Source organism: Ischnura elegans, chromosome 11 (genome assembly GCF_921293095.1).
Source record: "Ischnura elegans chromosome 11, ioIscEleg1.1, whole genome shotgun sequence".
NCBI classification, from domain to species: Eukaryota; Metazoa; Arthropoda; class Insecta; order Odonata; family Coenagrionidae; genus Ischnura; species Ischnura elegans.
Genome location: NC_060256.1, coordinates 61,922,874 through 61,941,268, shown reverse-complemented (window position 1 = coordinate 61,941,268; position 18,395 = coordinate 61,922,874). Strand labels below are relative to the sequence as shown.

Sequence of the window (18,395 nt, the reverse complement as noted above, 5' to 3'; positions counted from 1 at the left end):
CAAAATAGAACACATGTTCAACAGCGAAAAAATACATCCTTAAAACTTGCTGCAGCTGATCGATCACTTTAAATGTTAATGTCAAAAACTGTGCATCATAAGCCCTTTGGAATACATGCCCCTTGAGTATGACAAAATTTCAACTGCATTCATTGCTTACTTTGTCCGTGGTAGCCACTAAGATTAGACTTATTTTTATGAATTCGGCGTTTTTTGGCTCACGCTTCACTGTCTGTTCGTGAAATTTTGGTGAAAAACAATACTGTAACGATGACCCAGCCTCCATAATCGCCAGATATGGCTGCGTGTGAATTTTTCCTTTTTCCAAAAATAAAGAGAACTTCAAAGGTTCGTCGTTTTACAAGCATAGACGACATTACAAGAAATCGCTGACAGAGCTTAAGTTTACCCCAACGATCGAGTTTTGAGAAGTATTTCCAGGTTTGAAAGAAGCGCCGGCACAAGTGCATCATAACTATTGGGGACTGTTGTGAGGGCGACAAGATTAATCATAATGAATAAATAAATAAATTATAAATAAACAAATAAATAAATAAACAAATAAATAAATAAATATTTTATTCAAAAAACTAAAATTCCCGTTATTTTATGAGCAGAACTTGTATTGTAAGAATGCAATGCATCTGATTCTTATTGGTGTATAATATTTCAAATCGTTTGCTAATTGGGTACTGGGTCACATTTGAGTTGCCAGATTTTGCCCGGGCGGACTAGCAAACAAACAGAAAAGAGAGTGACTTCGAGAAAACGCGGTAAAAATGCCGAATGCCCTCGCTGCAACCTCCCAAACCCCCCAAAAACTATGCGGCATCTCCTGTTCTGGGTTTCCTAGGGAGCGATCGCCAGTATACTTATGCATGGGAAAGGTTCGGTTTGGTTCTCCGGTTCTTGATTCCATCGATTTTAGATTTTGGAACCGGTGGCTGAAACGAAGTAAAAAAGAATCGGTCCCGAAATAATTTGAACAAAATCCATTTTAAAAACTTTTCTCGAGCATAATTTACTCTACGCGTACTCTTTAATAGAAAAGTCTTTAAGGGAACAACCGCTTGTGAGGTAAATTAATGCATTTTTAGGAAAATTTCTTATTAAATGATAAAAATAAGGAATAATTAAAAAAAAAGCAAGAAATTTTAATGAAAAATTTCATCAAGAACCACCTCAGGGAAGGATTAACATCATTCTTTTTGAGGTGCCATAATTTTCGTGGCGCCTAGGTGGTATGCAATAATCCAGGCGGAAAATATATTTTAGGTCTGAGGAGGGCGGATAAGTTCATTTTAGACATTCATAATTAATTTTTGCATAGTTTTTTCCAAGCTTATGTGATAAAATATTTCATTAGAGAAAAATCACAAATATATCCATTATTTTCAACACTCTCCCCACAAGGCCCCCGCCCTGAAAAGCTACAGACCCTGTACCTACATAATGCATTTGTGCTGACCGTCCCATGCATCCGAGAATTTAAATCTAACGCTTGTAACTTCAAAGTAACCCCTTTATCCAAAGAAGATTTTGATAATTTTTTACGTGCTGAAAAACACATTTTAAGGTAGATAAGAACAAAACAAAACACATGTTTACTTATGCATATGAAGAGCTGAAAATAATGTTGCTTTATATGGTAAACTGAACTATTTTGATATTGGTAAGTTTTTAAAATCTATCACATCATATGGCCATCATTTCATCTCACTTTTTTATGGAGAAACTTGCCTTTTGGGGCCCTTTGATCAGGTCGCCGCCGGGGCCCCTAGGTAAGCACCTTCGCCCATGGACCTCGCCTCATCACCGCGTTACGGATATTTTTGAAAACCGATTAAATTGCCCGAGTGGCAATTAAAATTAAGCATCAACGGCGCTGATTCGTCCTCCTATATGCAGCCTCCTCTAAGCTTTGCTCACCGAAGAATTTACGATATATTTCAGGGGCAGTGACGAAAGCGACAGTGGAGCAGCAGAGCTCTACCCCAATTCCCGGGGTGGAGAAAACTCTTCCACAAGAGAACATTCCTCCACACCCCCCTTCCCTTCATACTGAGACCTTAAGCCTTCCCTTCCAGCGTCTCAGCGAGCTCGTGAGAAAAAAGGGGATTTAGCCCCGTCGTTGAGGTGTCGGATGATTGGTAACGTTATAGGACCAACGCCCAGACCATATCACACGCGGCATGGGAGCAAAAATCCCTTGGCGCCCAACCTACCCCACCCGCGACACCGTCGTGTGGATGGCCCCGACAGGAGGGAGACGTTACTCGGCCAGACTTGGACTCGCCGTGACTTCACGCATTGGCGCGGGCCGGCGTGTCAAGGTCGCCTCGGCGGGTATAAAACGATCGCCCCTGGTGATGCTGGTCACAATCATCAGCCAGCGCTCCGCCAAAGAGTCCGAACACATCCATCATAGCGGAGGGACTGTGAAGGAGCGATTGTCAACTTGGAGATATCGGAGCAACTTGGAGTATATTAAAGAGGGCTGTTCCGACACACAGAGCGCACCATGGCAAATAGACTACTTTGGGTGAGTGTCCTGCCAATATCATTAATCCTAGAATTAATATATTCTACGAGCGTGATGCGCCCTCTCCCAGCGGGCTTCCCCCGGTATTTTCAATGCAAATCCACAGAGGGATAGGCGCGTTTCTAATTTTAAAATGTAGAAAAAAAGGCAGGGTCTTATGTACAAATTCAATTGGAATGTTCATGTAAAAATTGAGGTCAGAGGACCTCTTTAAACACAACCATTGGAAGTAATTACACTATCCTCTGTTAAACGCACATGATGACTCATACTTACGTATCAACAGGAGACTTTAATGTGGAATAAGCCGCATTTTGATAAATGTTATTTAAAGAATGCGAGATATTGTTGCAAATGAACAAATGTATCAGTTTGTACGCCGTTAATGTCAGGAATATATACCGTTTTTTTTTAATTATTTAAAAACCAATTTTAGGAAACAATATCAATATTTAGGAAGTAAGATATGCCGTCGCATGTTCTATGATAAATTCTGTGCATTTTGGTACCTCATTTGTAGAGTTTGGTTACGTATAAGTTGAGAAAAAGGTATCTATACCGTAGAATTAATATAGAAATGGAACAGTCCACATTTCACCAGCCCGCTTTTTCAAGCGGCTTCTAGTCGGTTCCTCCGGTTCCCGGATAACCTCCTTCCTTGTGCCTTTATTTATCTGCCCCAGGTAATACATTTGAGAGTTCTTTTGAATTTTATTGATTTTTAAGGTAGCAAAGAACAGAATTGTGGGCATGGAGGTTACTTTCTTGAATTTAAATAGCACTCGGTCACAATGAATCATATGGTCATCCTTTGGGCCTGTACCTGTATGATACATTTTTTGTGTATGTCAGTAACTATTTCAGTGATCACACGGCACATATGGTACTCGATAATACTCAAAGAAATAAATGTCGGCCTTATTCCTTCAATATATTTCGATCAAAATAATTGGGGTATATAATTTTTGCTGTTTTGCATGCTGTCCTTCTGAAATATTCATTTTTTACACAGAATCCTGAGGAAATATCCACCAAATGATAATAGTAGCTTGCATCATAACACACATCCCTTTCTGACAGTACGAATTTGTAAGAATTTTGACAATATGAATCGGTATTATATTATCCACAAATTAAAATTTGGCATATCATTGCGTTTTCTCGAAAGTTTCTGGCGAATATGTTGTGTAATTTAATGAAAAATGTGACTATAAAATGACAATCACGTTAACGCCATTTCTAACAGATACAAATAGGATTACTGTAAAATGGATTAGAGGATACCATGTGCATGGCATTCGAGCAAAAAGTTGATATTGACGTCAAGTTATTAGAGCATATGAATGCCGTCTTTAAATAAAATGCTTGAAAAGGTAAAATTAAATATAAGGATAGGATTTTATTGAGAATGCAAATAATTTTTATGACTCACACGAATTAATTACAATCCTAATGTTTGTATAGCAAAGCCGTCCATTTTTGCCATCTCAACTAGTTCCTTCAGTTCTCTAATGCTCTCCCTCCGTAAGCCCTTTTTCTGTCCCAAATACTATCGTTTTCAACAAAATGTTGACACCCAGGAGTCCCACTTAACTGATGGGGCCGGGTCGGGGAAAACTTGTGAGGTTGTTACATAAAGCTATCTGTATCCCTCACTCCTATGCCACCAAGAGCGGACTAGGACGGAGGCGGAAGCGACCTTACCATTGAAGATGGAGTCAAACTCCAGGGGCATAAGCCCAATCGGAATTAAAATTAGCGGATGGCATTTCCTGAGGTAACTCACGCCCACGCTCACGTTGGGCCGTCGGAGTGTTTTCTTTCGGGCTCCGTAGCGAGGTTTTTTCCATATTCGGATTCATTTTTGGAGTGACTGTTTATGCCTCACTAATAAGTGGCCCCGTGCTCGTCACATATTTTGGCACATATCTTAGTACTTCCTCGGGGGAATTCTCTTTCAATTCTTTCCTTGGTCTTGCTCGGAGAATTTTTAGATCAAATTTCCTTTTTTTTTAATTCTCACGTAATCACTGGGCGCTATCATACGAACTATCCACCGGTTTCTACTCTTGCTCCATAGCTCTCGTAATCTTCAACACACGAACGAGGTTTCACCAAAGAGCTGGTAAATTATAGGATTTTATTGAGAATTCATTTTTTTTAAATAATTAATTCAAATTAAGTTATTACCAACCTAATGTTGGTATAGCGCAGCCCTCCATTTCTTCCTTCCTATACTAGTTCCTTTTTTCACTGCTGTTCTTCTTCTGTGAGCCCTTTTTCTGTGTTAAGTATCTTCCCAACATTTCCTTCCGTCACTGCTGTCTTTTGACTATCCACCAGGCTCTTGCGTATGGTGCAATAAAGTACCCTTTCTTCTTTAATTCTTCGATATATTTCGTTTTTCACCCTATGCAACCATCTGATCTTACTTATCAATCCAGAAATCGAAGGGTTGCAATATTTTAAATCAGCATTTCTAATCATCCATGTTTCTTATTGGAAGAGTGCCGATGCCCAGATAAATATTTTGACACACTGTTCCCTCATCTTTAATCTTACATTCTTGGAGCAGGGTAGCAGCTTTTTTCACCTTTTCCCTTCCCTATGGAGAAAACGATATAAGCTGTAAACCATCTCCACCAATCACCAATTTCGCCATTATGAATGCCGCCTCAGCTAGGGCTACATGGCGGTTGATGTCTGTTATGCTTCTTACACCAAAGGTGTTGGTACCCCCAGGGTGGATGAATGGTATTACTCGTTCCAACTTCTCAAATTTGCGGACGTAGGTCACTGTTTTCTTTCTTCCGCATATTAGCACTCAGATTTTCTTCTTAATAACTTTCGCGTTTTACTCCTGAAACACCCCTTCAATTAAGTCCAGTCAGTGATGTAAGTTGTCCCCCACTGACTAACGGCGTTTTTATTGTGTTAGAGACTTATTTTACCCCACAAAATTCATGAAATTTAGTCTTCTATTACAATTAATGAGGTTGGTAATTAAAAAACTCATGATTTTAATGGTGCATAGCCTTACCAGACCGGATTTGAGCCTTTACTGGAGCCGGAGAGAAATTAACACAGCCGTCACTGAGGCCTGTGCTTTCCAGATTCGAGATTGAAATTTAAAAACGTGTGTCACCTTTACACTGTATAATGATGATCATAAGGGACAATATTTTATCAAGAAGCAATGTATAAGTCCTTTGATAAAATTTTGTCCTTTCATATATTTTGTGCATTGTAATTGTAGAAACTCCAGTTGAAAAGGCTGTAATTTTCCGTTTACAGGGTAGTTGTAAATGAATAAATATAGATCATTCCACAGCAGGTACATTGGAACAGCGGGTTACCAATGCTTGAGCAATTTTGCAAAATATTAATGCTCTTTTTATAATGTTTGGTAACAATACCATAAAATTTGGTTATATTGTAATAATATAATTAAAACATATTTTATAATAGAAAATAACCTATTTAGTGCAACAAAAAATGATCACAACATCGGATAAAATATTGCGCCGTTATATCTTCTTCACTCAAATTTTCTAGTGAATTTGAGTTCAACTTTTGTAATTCAAAGCTCGATTGCCAAATTGAGAATAGTATCCAGTAGATTAATGAGAATGGAATTCATTACTTGAAAGTATTACCCTCATTCCCTTCAACCACTCTCTATACATTCTTGCTCCATCTCATGAAATGCATAATAGTAATGTAATGTAAAAGTATCAAGTCTGTCTTCACAGGTTCAAGTTGTAAACTACGAAATAAATATCCAGATGACAATTTCAGATATATACTTTAGTTTTATGTGAGAAAACAGTTTAAGCAAAATAGGAACATGCAAAAATTCCTTTCCATCGGCCGTATTTTGTCTATTTTCGTCACTTTACTCTAATACTTGCGTTTTCATCTCGAAATGTGCATGGTTTAAATCGTAACCTAAACTTACGTTTTCTATTACCCCATGTATGAAAAATTTAAAGTTGAGAAAATGCTGTGCCGAAATTTTCCATTTCGAGATTCAAGCGGATATCTCCAAGAGCCTACTCAATGCAGCTTGGTAATTTCGTGATGTTAGCTTAAGTTATAAACGAGCGGTACGTCACGAATAACAACCAATCAAATTTGAGTGATGACCCCTCTTAATGTCAGAAATTTTAAGAAATGAAATGAGTAGGTAAATGTAGAGGGAAACTATTACCAAGATGTTATTTGAGTGTTAAGATCGCAGTCATCGAATTAGCACCTGAGCTCTTAGTATATCATTACTTAGTTCCTCTTTAAATGTGTAAAATAAGGGTCAATGGAGCAATTATTAGGCATGCTCCTTGAAGAGAAAATTTATGCTTGGATTTAATTAGGAAAACAGAATAGGGTCTTGATTTAAAATAATAGTGATTAAGTGCGAGGTATGAGATGGGGTTGGACGAAGAAGTTAAAAGGGGTCGGCGTCGGAAGAACACACTGAATTATGTGTTCCCTCGCTACGGGATGGACTAGAGAGGACATTTTCTTTGTTTTCCGGAGAGATGACTGGAGGCAACTAATCCACCCATTTGTCTCCATATATAACACCAGAGAGCACCACACTTCGCACCTTTTCTTTTGTCAGGAATCCCGTTTCGCCTCCCACAGTTACCCCTTACCTTATTATTTTCTTTTCGCCCGAGATGCTTTCTCATTCGTGCTGGGCGTCTGTTGACGTGGAAACCCATCTGCGCGCCTTGTGGCTTGCGTCATGCGATCCTAAAACCTCGGCATGCAGGCGTTATCTCACCGTCCTCCACTGTCACCCACCCCTGTACATTAAAGAAGACACGAATAATACAAAAACATATGTGATACATACACTTGGAAACATGGACTCGATTACATTCCCAGATTAAAATTTTTATTAAATTTTTTCATTATCCCGTATCTTCGAATAGAAGCTGATGGGAATACTAAAGAAAACTGGGTCAAATTAATTGAAAGTATGTCTAGAACCAGATGTAGAGGAAAACAATAACAATACTTCACACTTATTTTTATTAATAATGAATTTCAAAAATATCTTTCGAATTACAATACCGTTAAGATATGTCTGAAAGAATTTATATGCATAACTGAGGAAATACCACCGCTGGGGATAATCTCTGATTTATTCGTAATGTGATTGGTTATCCACATAATGGCGATTAGTACAGACCTTTACTCCTGCCTATAAGTCGCCACTATGAAACAAGATATTATTTTTCTAATCACATCTGTGAAGAAAATGTCTCTTCGGGGTGTAAAATTCACCGGAAAGGCTGGTTGGAATATCCTCATTGTATTCGAACGATGATCAATTTCCATCATGTTGTGTCGAGCGGCTAATAGATCTGTGGCAGCATGAAATGTCATGGACAATTTTTCAATAGTATTACAGGTTTTACCGGACTTGTATTAGCTCAAGACTATTTCCTAATCCTTTTCCACGGCTTCAATCTTGAAATCATCGATGCAATTCTTTAATCCGAAATAAATGAATCATTATTACCTTTTTTTATCTCACCAGGTAAAAATGAGCAATATATTTCATAAAAAATTAATTGGTTTACAAGAATAATGAGGAGAACTTTATTCATTTCTCAACAGCAAGCAATATTATTTTTATCCTGATAGGATGAAAAAAGGTCAAGAGAGAGATAGAACGATGGAATAATCAGCAAGCGAGAATGCTCTTCATTGCCTTTAGCCGATTTCCTACCGTGGCTTATCCTAATACCAGCACGGCGATTTACCGACGCCCTCTTCTGGGTCCTCTATAACGAGATAAAAATAAAGTAATTTAAATACTATAAATGCCTTTTGGACGCCTAAGAAATATTTGGAGTTCAAAATATCTATTTCTCTGGTAACCTATGCATGATAATTTCTCGTGGGACTCGTGTGGGGAGCGTATTGGCATAGTGGGTAAAGCATTAAACTTCTAACCGGAAAGTCTTGCGTTCAAAATCAGGGAGGAGCCTTCGCTATATCCTTAATAACAGCCTCTAAGTGAGAGGGAAAGGAAAAGTTCCCATGAATAAGTGGGTAAGTTCTACCCTCAAATATCTAAAACAAAATTAAAATGGCTAAAGAAATGCTTAAGTCTGAGTTTTCAACTCCGTGAAAATTCGGTACAATATTCCCTAGTTTTCCTGACGGCTATGACATGATAGATATTATTTATTATTTTATTATTTGTCTAAGTATACAGCTAGCCTTAGCGTTGAAAAAAGAGTGAAGAACGCTTTAATTTACTACGGAAACTCGGTTTTTATTACCAAAATAACCTCAATTGTTAAAATAACCTTACCATACGCAACTTTTAACATGTGGTTCTTTTTCTTACGTTTTTAGGCGGCAGCTCTATGCTTCTGCAGCGTATCTGCTGGCTTGCTCCCGGCATCGACACAAGTTTTCATCCCGGCCGCCTCACCCACGCCGTTCATATACCTCGACCATCCCCAGCACCACGAGACCCTGACTGCCCACCAGCCCCTCACCTACCAACTCTCCTTGGCCTACCCAGGTGCACCCACAGCCGCCACCCCCATCGCCACCGCTGCCACGCTGACCGGAATCAGCGGAGCTACCGTCGTCACCGAATCCGTGTCCTCCCGGGCTGGAGACAGGCTCTCCTCTTCGGGACTGGAAAGGAGTTCGGGCATCGACCGCCAGAGGGAACGCCAGCAGATCCAGCAGCGTCAGCAACAGTTTAGGGAACAGCAGCAGCAGATACAGCAACAGCAGATTCAGCAGCAGCAGATCCAACAGCAGCAGATTCAGCAACAGCAGATCCAGCAGCAACAGCTCCAGGAACAGCAGCAGAGACAGCAACAGCGAGCTCAACTCCAACACCAGGGACAGCAGATCCAGCAGCGAAACCGATTTGAGTACAACGTGAACGAATTCGATAGGAGGGACGGAGTCGAATCGTTGAGGCAATCCCAGAACCAGCAGCAGCAGCAGCAACAACACCAACAGCAGTTCGCTCAGCAGCAGCAGTTCCAGCAACAGCAATACGCCCAGCAGGAGCAGCAACAGCTTCAGGACCAGCAGAGGTACAACTATGGCGTCAACGAGGCTTCTTTCGGCGGTATCTCCAGGGAAGGCAGACTTGAGAGTGCTGATGTCAATCTCGACGTGGCTAGACACGGAGAACCCATCCAGGGACGCAACAGGGTGGCGTACCTTACCGAACAGCATGGAATCCCACAGGCCCAGGATGTTGAGAACAACGTTCACCGCCGACCGGACATCTCATCCCTGACCCTCTCCCTTCAGAGACAAGGACACGGTGGCTTCTCCGCCGGAAACGCCAGGTCCCAGATTCCAGGATCCCTCTCTTTCCAGCGCCAGCAGACCCAGAGTCAGCAGAGGATTGCCTTCCAAGGTCTTGGAGTTGATGCTGAGGCGGCCAGGTTTCAGCAGAGGCAGAGGGAACAGCAAGCAGCCACAACGAGGGTGTCTGGATCCGCTTCTGCTTCCTTCGAGGATGCGTCCGTGAGGACATTCCCGACTGTACTTCCCACGCTGACCCCTACCGTTGCCGCTGTAGCCGCTCACGGACTTCCTCAAGCACACCCCACCGACGCTGGATTCAGCTCATACAGCGTTCGATTCGTAAGTGTGACATTTTAAGTAGATAAATTCTATAGATTAAGAAACGAACTCGGCAGCATTGAACCCAGAACCTCCAAATTTTACCTCCGTATAGGTACTTCAAGACAGGATTTTGATATGGGGGTTTACGGCCTTCAAGTGTGTATGGAAAACACTCCTGGGCAAAAGGAGATCCGGGGATGTTTGATGTCGTAAACGTGATTTTCAGGACTCAAAAACAGTAGTTTTCTACGAGTATTTATTAAAATAAAGTATATTTTATATTCTTTGAGGCCATCTTACTCGTTTTAACGCCTCTTTTAAAGGCCCAAGACACTTAATTTTACAAGTTATACAATAGATAATTGCGAGGCGGAAAAAACAACTTTCCAAGCCAATGCTGACCTTCTCAGCAGTATTTACTTATGAAAGGAAATAAAGTTTCCTTGTCTGACTAACATGCCTTTGCTATTTTAAATGTTCATTTCCTCTCCGCCCTGGCGAAAACAAATCATACCTGAGTTGAGGAGAGAACAGAGTCACGAAGCATGTCATTTTAATTATTGCGAATTTCTACCTGGAAAAGATCTTCACAAAGCAAGAAAGAAAAAAATGAAATAGGGGCTATTTTTAAGTTGAAACCGCTGACTTCATTAATAGGGGGATATTGTGAGAATATTCAAAAGTGAATACCAATGATAATAAAGAATAGATTTTATATAACTGTGTAGGTACGAAAAATAAAACCTTCCAGCAAGTGCTTCCTTAGAACTGAGATTCAAACGATGGAAAGCTATTTCCTAAAGTACTCTTAAAGGTAAAAATTGATTAATTTATGTTTACGGCTTTCCTTTAAAATTTACCATGTTCTACTTCACCAAGCCATAGGCAGTTTTTCCTATACTGCATGAAAACTTCAGCCTTGCCTTGTCAATAAAATCAAAATATTGTGGGGAAAAATAGGAAATGCAATTAGCAGAAACATTTGTAACCTAAGTTAGTTAAATGTTGACATACAGGATACAAATCAATTCACTAGAAAGGGCATCACGGCCCAGATAGGTCATAGTATGATCCACATTCTTCCTCAGGAATATGCCATTATTAAAGAAATCACTAGATACATCCCCATTCATCTACTTCATGGATTTTAGCAACTATTATTTGCTCTCCTCACTAAAAGAGCTAAATTAGGCCGATTTCAAGCAGCTGGAAACCGCAAGCATTATCAATTACTATACTTAAAATTGATAGTAAATTATCAGGGAGTCGTATAGGCATACCGTTTCAAACAAGAAAAAGGCCTTCAATCCGGAGCAAACAAGATTATTTCATGTCTTACGCTATAATACGTAATTATCATTGAGAAAATTTGAGGTCGAAACTCTGTGGTCACTTCTTCAATGCTGAGAATGAAATGTACTGTTTCATGGAAATGCTATCATAGCTGAATAACTAACGGAATTCCAAGTAGGGTCTAATCTCATTGGGAAAGGGTTCAAACATATTCGAGAACTTAGAAGTTGAGTGAGGTCTTACTGATGATTTCAATGCTGAGAAGGTTTTACTTTTCGTACGGCTTTTGCCTCGAATCCCTGATAAACCATGAAGAGACAGACTACTTCGCAGAATTGCTGGTGAAGGGACTAGATTTAAAGAAAATTCCAATACCGTAAAAAATGAAATGTTTTAGCTTCCAGTAATTATATTATTGCACTGTTTGTCAGAAAAATCTAACTTAAAATTGATAGAATTAAACAAAAACTTTGTAAAAAGAAATAAATACACAGGGTCTAAGTACAATATTTCAATAATAGGGCAACCAGCGATAGGGTAATAACTGATGAACCAGCATTAGGTGTTCAAAGAAAGCTGTCAGCATTAAATTTTTAGCCTGCTAGACTGAATTTGATTGAATGATTACATAATAGTTAAGTGAAATGTCCAGTATGCCGAGACAGAATTTTAATTGTGTTTGTACTTATTGATGAAATGGTGTTACAGCATAGCAACATAGATTTCATTGACTGATGGTTTTAAAAGTATTAATATTAACCACGAAAAAGACATTTACAACGAGGCCAAAAATTCATTCATAGGGTACGATAGGTAACATATTTTTAGGTAGTTTGGGAAAGAGGTTTTCATTCAGAACTAAATTAATGGCATGCATGGTTGAATTTTCATGCCATACTGAAAAATCGTCATATTGCGATGAAACGTTACTCGGAGTGGTTTAACTCCAAATTAAAATACTGATATCGAAATGTGATGTTGAAAGCTGAGATTGCTCGTTATCAGTGGCGCAGCGAGGGGGGGTTTTCGGGGATAAACCCCCCCCCCCAGAGCTCAGAGAAATTTTAAGTTTAATCCATTTTACTTAATTGTATCAGTATTACTTATAGTAAGGTGTTAGGATTAGTCAAATGTCCCTCAGAAAGCTGTAAAACTCGCCATTGTGAACCATTATTCTTAAAATTTTTCTGGAGGACGGCCCCCGCTTCTCCTGCTTACCCAGGCGGGTATGCAATACTCCCACACTCCCAAGTATCACTTGCGCCTAAAAACCCCCCTAGCCTTAATTCTTAGCTGCGCCCCTGCTCATTATAATAAGTAGAAATTAATAAAAAGCCATTTATTTCCAGGTTAGCCCTCAGTTTGGCTACGGATATTATGGAGATCAACACAGCTTGCAGCAGCAGAGCAGTATTCTTGTTCGATCAAACGTTGATGGACAGCACCTGTCGACCAACGCTGTTGGTACCACAGGAGACATCGCGGGAAACCATTGATGTCGCAGTAAAGAATGAAGGTGTTTTGTTCCTAGACCAACCACCTCGCCGTCTTCATTAGCAGTCTCAAATGCCTCCAAGGACTCTTCGCCGATCTACACTTAAATGAGATCTTCCGACAACTGAGTGTTGCGCTTTGGATTTCTACCTGTACTCCCCGCACTTGGTTTTATCCATCCCTCCAACGGTGTAAAGTAATTTTAGCTTATTGGATTTATACCCTTAAACATATATAGACCTGCTTTCCACTTTTGTGTCTCTTAAATTTTTCCTCGCGGGTTTCAGAAAGCCTTGAAATATATTTTTTACCACATGCCTACCGCAACTGCTGGCGCGTTGAATTATTCGACTTTCGAGGGAAAACTTGCTCAGCGTAAAGAAAACAAGGTGAAAGGGAGTGCTTTTTACAAACGATGTCTCCCTCACTGCCTACATTGTATTACCAAAGCTGTAAATAAAAAAATGATGATTGAAACTTTGTGGTAGAATGATTTTCAGCGGATATTTAGACCATGTAAAAGGCCATTTACTGCTGAGAGAGGAAAGAATGTCGATACATTTTTCGAAAGACGATTTATTTTGAACTCAAGGTGTTGACAAAAAATGATGCGTGTGGAAACTCAAAAAGTCAGAGTTCATTTCAAATGATATTCATGCTTGAAAATATTTAAAAATCAACGTTGTATGACAAATTTTATACGATTAAATTTGATATTATATATTGATCTCAAAGAGATAACGAATAGAATGGAAAAATGCTCGTGTATCATATTTTCTGTTATGATATTGCTGGGTGTTAGGTATATGCACGTGTATTGTAAATCTGGATAGAATATACACCTCAGCCTTAATTTTCACTCAGAATAGTGGCTGCTTTATCACAAATTATGGTGAATGAAAATTAGTCATTCCTCTCAATACTTATTTTTGTAATGTTTATCCAATGGTACTTTATGAATGGCAATAAAGGCAATGCAAGCAGCAAATAATAATTAAATTATTTAATCCAATATAAAATTAATGGTTATGACCTACTGATGCACCACAAGTTTTAAAGTGCAGGTAATTGGAACAGTTGACAAGTTTACTGCTCCGATTATTCATTCCTTCACTTCGATGTTCGTATCATTAAAATTTCAAAGCTGACCGCCCAGAAAAAGAAATCATTCCAATTAAGATGTATTATGACTACCTCTCGACCGGCAATGTTTTTTTTTCGTTTTTCATGACGTAAAACTTGTGGAAAACGTACGTTTTCATTTAGACATTTTCAGGATAATTAGAGTAGATCTCATTCAATTTTGTCTGCGAAAAAAATATGAATGTTTTGAATCACAGAAAATATTGATATGGAATTGACAAATCTGAGATGCAGGAAAATATTAGGAGGGGTCCTATATACCCCGAAACTGTTGAGATTTAAAGATACGCCTCAAGATAATCAACAGTCCCTGGCGTCAATTGGTGAAATTGCTTCATTTTAATTAAATAACTTTATAAATTTAACACATACAAGATGGAGAAAATTGTGTCAAGAAATTTTAACCCTATACAGCTGATGCCGGAATGAACCAAAATTATGAATGATGCTTAGGTCAAAAACGTACCATTTTTAAAATACAGAAACTTTGAGTTAAGCGTTCTGATTGGCCGCGAGTTTGCCCTGTTGCCGGATACTCTGGACAACTTATGACGTCGCATACTTTGCCTTCCGGAGATCGCGATGTATACAAGACATCCGGCAACGGAAAACTTGCGGCCAATCGGAGCGCTTGGGTAAAAGTTTATCTAGTTTAAAAATCGGTTATTTATCGGTTAAAAATCGGTATCTAGTTATCGGCCATCATTGGTAATTTTGGTTCACGCAGACATCAGCTATTTATCTAAGAAAAATCGTAGGATTTTTCTTCCTTATAGGAAAATCTTTGTTTATTGTAGAAACATAATATGGTTTCGCTAGTAGTAGGACCCGCCCGCCTCTATGACGGTACGGGAATCCTCTTCCCTTCCAACCCTATCCTGTCCCAGGAGGTGTCGTCGGGCTCCTATCGTGGCGGCGCCTCCTTCCTTTCTCCTGCCTTGTCCTCCCCATTCTGCGGTGCAGAGGTGATAAGCTTATAGCTTCAGACTTCGGCCCAGGAGAGTAACCCCACGAGCCCGCCCTAGGGTTTCGTATCCACTTACATCAGCTATCCAGGGTGAAAATTTCGTGACACAATTATTCTCCACCCTGTATATTGTTTTAGAACAATAATCATCCTCCATGATCATCACTAATTGATGTTGCACCGTGGCGGAACCGGCCGTCCAATATATAATACAAGGGGGTTCAATAAGTAATGCAAAACATTTGTTTTCTGAAACAGGGGTTGTATTTTTCGGCTTTCAAATCTACCATGCTATTCCCCAATCTCTTAGCCACACAACACTATTTTTCAATGAAATCTCCATTAAATGGTACGGCTTGAAGCTACTTGAAGGAAGGGCCTGTATGCCTGCACGATACCATTCCACTGGTCAATGTCGGAGCCAACGTCGTACTTGGTCCCTACTTCTTCTACAGCTTTTTAAAAATATGTTAAGTTTTCGGGAAGGGCTCAAATAGTTTTGCTGGTAGGTCGTTCCAGTCCCTCATGGTCCTTTTCAAGAAGGGGAACTGCTTTGCATTCGTCCTTTGTGATCGGCACTTAATCTTGAACTGGTGATAATTTTTTCCAACAAAGGTGAGTTTTGAAATTCTCTCTAAATTCTCTCCATGATTTTTCCTCACTCATTATTCTAAACATGCCACATAGCCTGCTTCTTTTCCTCCTCTCTTGTAAACTCTCCCACCTTAGAACTCTGAGCATTTCTGGAACACTTTCCGTTTTCTTATGCTTTCCCAACACATACCTTGCAGCTTTTCTCTGCACCTTCTCCAATTTCTTCACCTCTCCTTTAAAATGTGGGTCCCAGACAAGAGATGCGTACTCTAATGTTGGTCATACTAGGGTTGTAGAGGACATTTCTTTGGTGGCCCTGGTGCTTCCTCTGAGGTTTCTCATCACCCAGTGCTATACTTTAAAACCCTTACGGCTGCAGTCTATGTAGGGAACGTGCCTCCAAAATACAATCTGCCTCTATAATACATCCTAATCTTCCGCGAATCGACTTCATCTCCCAACCTACAGTCTTCTCGTCTTTCGTAGAAGCCTCCTCCTTTCTCTCCTCCCCCCGTGGAGGGCCGACAAAACTTTTCTGATTGCCATGTTTTCCTCAGTGCGCCGTACATGACCACCCCAACGACCTCCCTTGCTTCGTAACCGCTATGATGTTAGCCTTTCCGTGAAGTTCGTAAACGTAAATGAGTAACATTTCACGAAAAAAGATTGGTCGAACTGGAGTGATGCGTACGTACTCTTTACAAGGAAAAGTTCCTCTAAATCTCTTTTTCCAGTGTACAACTTCGGAGATATGAGGTAAATTCATTGCTACTCTTAGAATAGAATGCAAAAAAGATGGAAATATAACTGTCCGGCTTTAAAAAATTAATAAGAACTTTTTGATACAGTCGGAACCTTTTCGGTTTTGGAACCTGGATAATTCGAACTTCTTTAACGCGAAATAATCTTTAATTCGAATATTTCCCTTGGTCATTTTGTATCCAAACAATGCTAAAAATCGTGGATAATTCGAATTTTATTTAGGATAACTCGAGTTTTTGGTGTGTCAAATTAAGGTATAAATTATAATCTGCGACTCAAATTAATTTTGAATCCATGGGAATATATTCTTTTCTAACGCTATTGTCAAAAGGTTAGTGTTAGACAAAATGCGTGCCAGCTTAGAGTCTGATGACTCACGCTTCCCCTCCCGCCCGCCGCGACGAGCGTTATTTTACCGACCAATATTCTGCTAGTGAATAAAGTACGCATTCAATGTTTTTAATCTCTTTGGTTATTATGATTCCATTGCAGTGTATTATGCTATGACACCTTATCTAAACGCATACGATTACGAATTAAGTTGGTAATGCACAGTAGTTCAGATGTTGCCGATGACATTTTAAGGTTAGTGTAAAAATGTTTGCTATACTGTATACGTGTATGTTATATATGTAATAGAAAACCCTCAATAACTCCACTTACAAGTTGTCATGGAAAAAACCATGTTTGTTGGTTGGTTGGTTGTTGTTTATGTTCGGGGACGAAAGAGAGAGAACACGGAAGTTCATATAATTTTTTTTAATTAAAAAGATAAAGAGGAAGAATAAAGAAAGTAAACAAAACTGTAAGTAGTGATAAGATAATTAATTCTACCGCTACAATACGATAACTTTACTTCGTAGTTTGTTGAAATAAATAATCCTGTTTTAAGGCTACTTAAATCTTGATAATAGGCGTTAATCAAAGTATTTATATTGCAAGAGTGTCAATTTAATAAAGAGTATTGATTGGAAATATGAATTTTATTGTTTTGGACCTATTTATTAAGGACTTCTTTAATTAAAATTTTTTGATAATTCGAAGTTTTTAACTGGTCCCTTGATTTTCAAATTATACAAGTTCGACTGTATGACATGACTGAATTTTCAAGAAAGAAATATGATGAAGAAAAACGAGGAGATAACAAGGATAATAAATGAATTGTTATTAATGTTTTTAGAATGCTAAAATCTTACGAGATTATTAACATTGCATTACAAATGTCGGTCAAACTAATACCTCCACTTTCAACTCATAACCAATGACCGGAGAGCGATGCAATTGTTTGTCAGACAACATACGCAGACGATTTCCAACAAAAAAACGGATAAACTATAGTGACTCCAATCAAAGCAAAATATAGGCTGTCGTTTTCAATGTAATTTTGTGCATTTCGTCCTTCTTGATTCGTGATTCTGGAATCGAAGATAAATGTCACCAATAGGTCGTTACGCATTCAAGTATCAACTAAAACAAGCCAAAAATTAGGAGGAATCAATTATGGATAATGGATGAATACCATTTACGTTTCATTAACAAATATATTTCTTAACTTTATTGGAAATGTTCAATAGGAACATAAATTCTATACCTATTGTATTTATTTTTAAAATTTCATTGACTCATTCCTTTAAAATGAAGAACAGTAGTACTTTTTCAATTGAGCATAAATTTAGACGATTTTTGCCTTTAATAATTCTTTCTTAACTCGGATGATGATGAATAATTGTAACAAGCCATTGCCGAATAAAATTAAAATAATTTCTATCTCCAAGATTCGACAAGCATTTCTAAATATGTGTGCTATTTTAAACGTTTATAGTAATCATTGCTAATACAATATAAAACTCCAATACAATTATTGTTTGTCATTCATAAGCTTAACGTTTTGGTTCTACCTTAAGTACGCATTATAACGGAAACTGAGTCAATTATTTTAATTTAAAGGCATATGTTTATGCTCAGAGCTATTCAAAG

General features: G+C 38.8%; 1 protein-coding gene across 1 annotated transcript; it reads left to right on the top strand.

The window, feature by feature from the left end:
- The first annotated feature begins 2,384 nt into the window (after positions 1 to 2,384).
- On the top strand, positions 2,385 to 13,429 carry LOC124167759 (putative uncharacterized protein DDB_G0271606). The gene is made up of 3 exons (XM_046545773.1): positions 2,385 to 2,542; positions 8,918 to 10,183; positions 12,808 to 13,429. The coding sequence occupies exons 1-3, from the start codon at positions 2,522 to 2,524 to the stop codon at positions 12,952 to 12,954; spliced, it is 1,434 nt and encodes a 477-aa protein (XP_046401729.1). The 5' UTR covers positions 2,385 to 2,521; the 3' UTR covers positions 12,955 to 13,429.
- Positions 13,430 to 18,395: the final 4,966 nt, after the last annotated feature.

Coding starts and splice junctions, on each gene's coding strand:
- LOC124167759 (XM_046545773.1), top strand. CDS start 2,522: ATGGCAAATAGACTACTTTGG. Junction 2,543..8,917: donor TGGCAAATAGACTACTTTGG/GTGAGTGTCCTG, acceptor TTACGTTTTTAG/GCGGCAGCTCTATGCTTCTG. Junction 10,184..12,807: donor GCTCATACAGCGTTCGATTC/GTAAGTGTGACA, acceptor ATTTATTTCCAG/GTTAGCCCTCAGTTTGGCTA.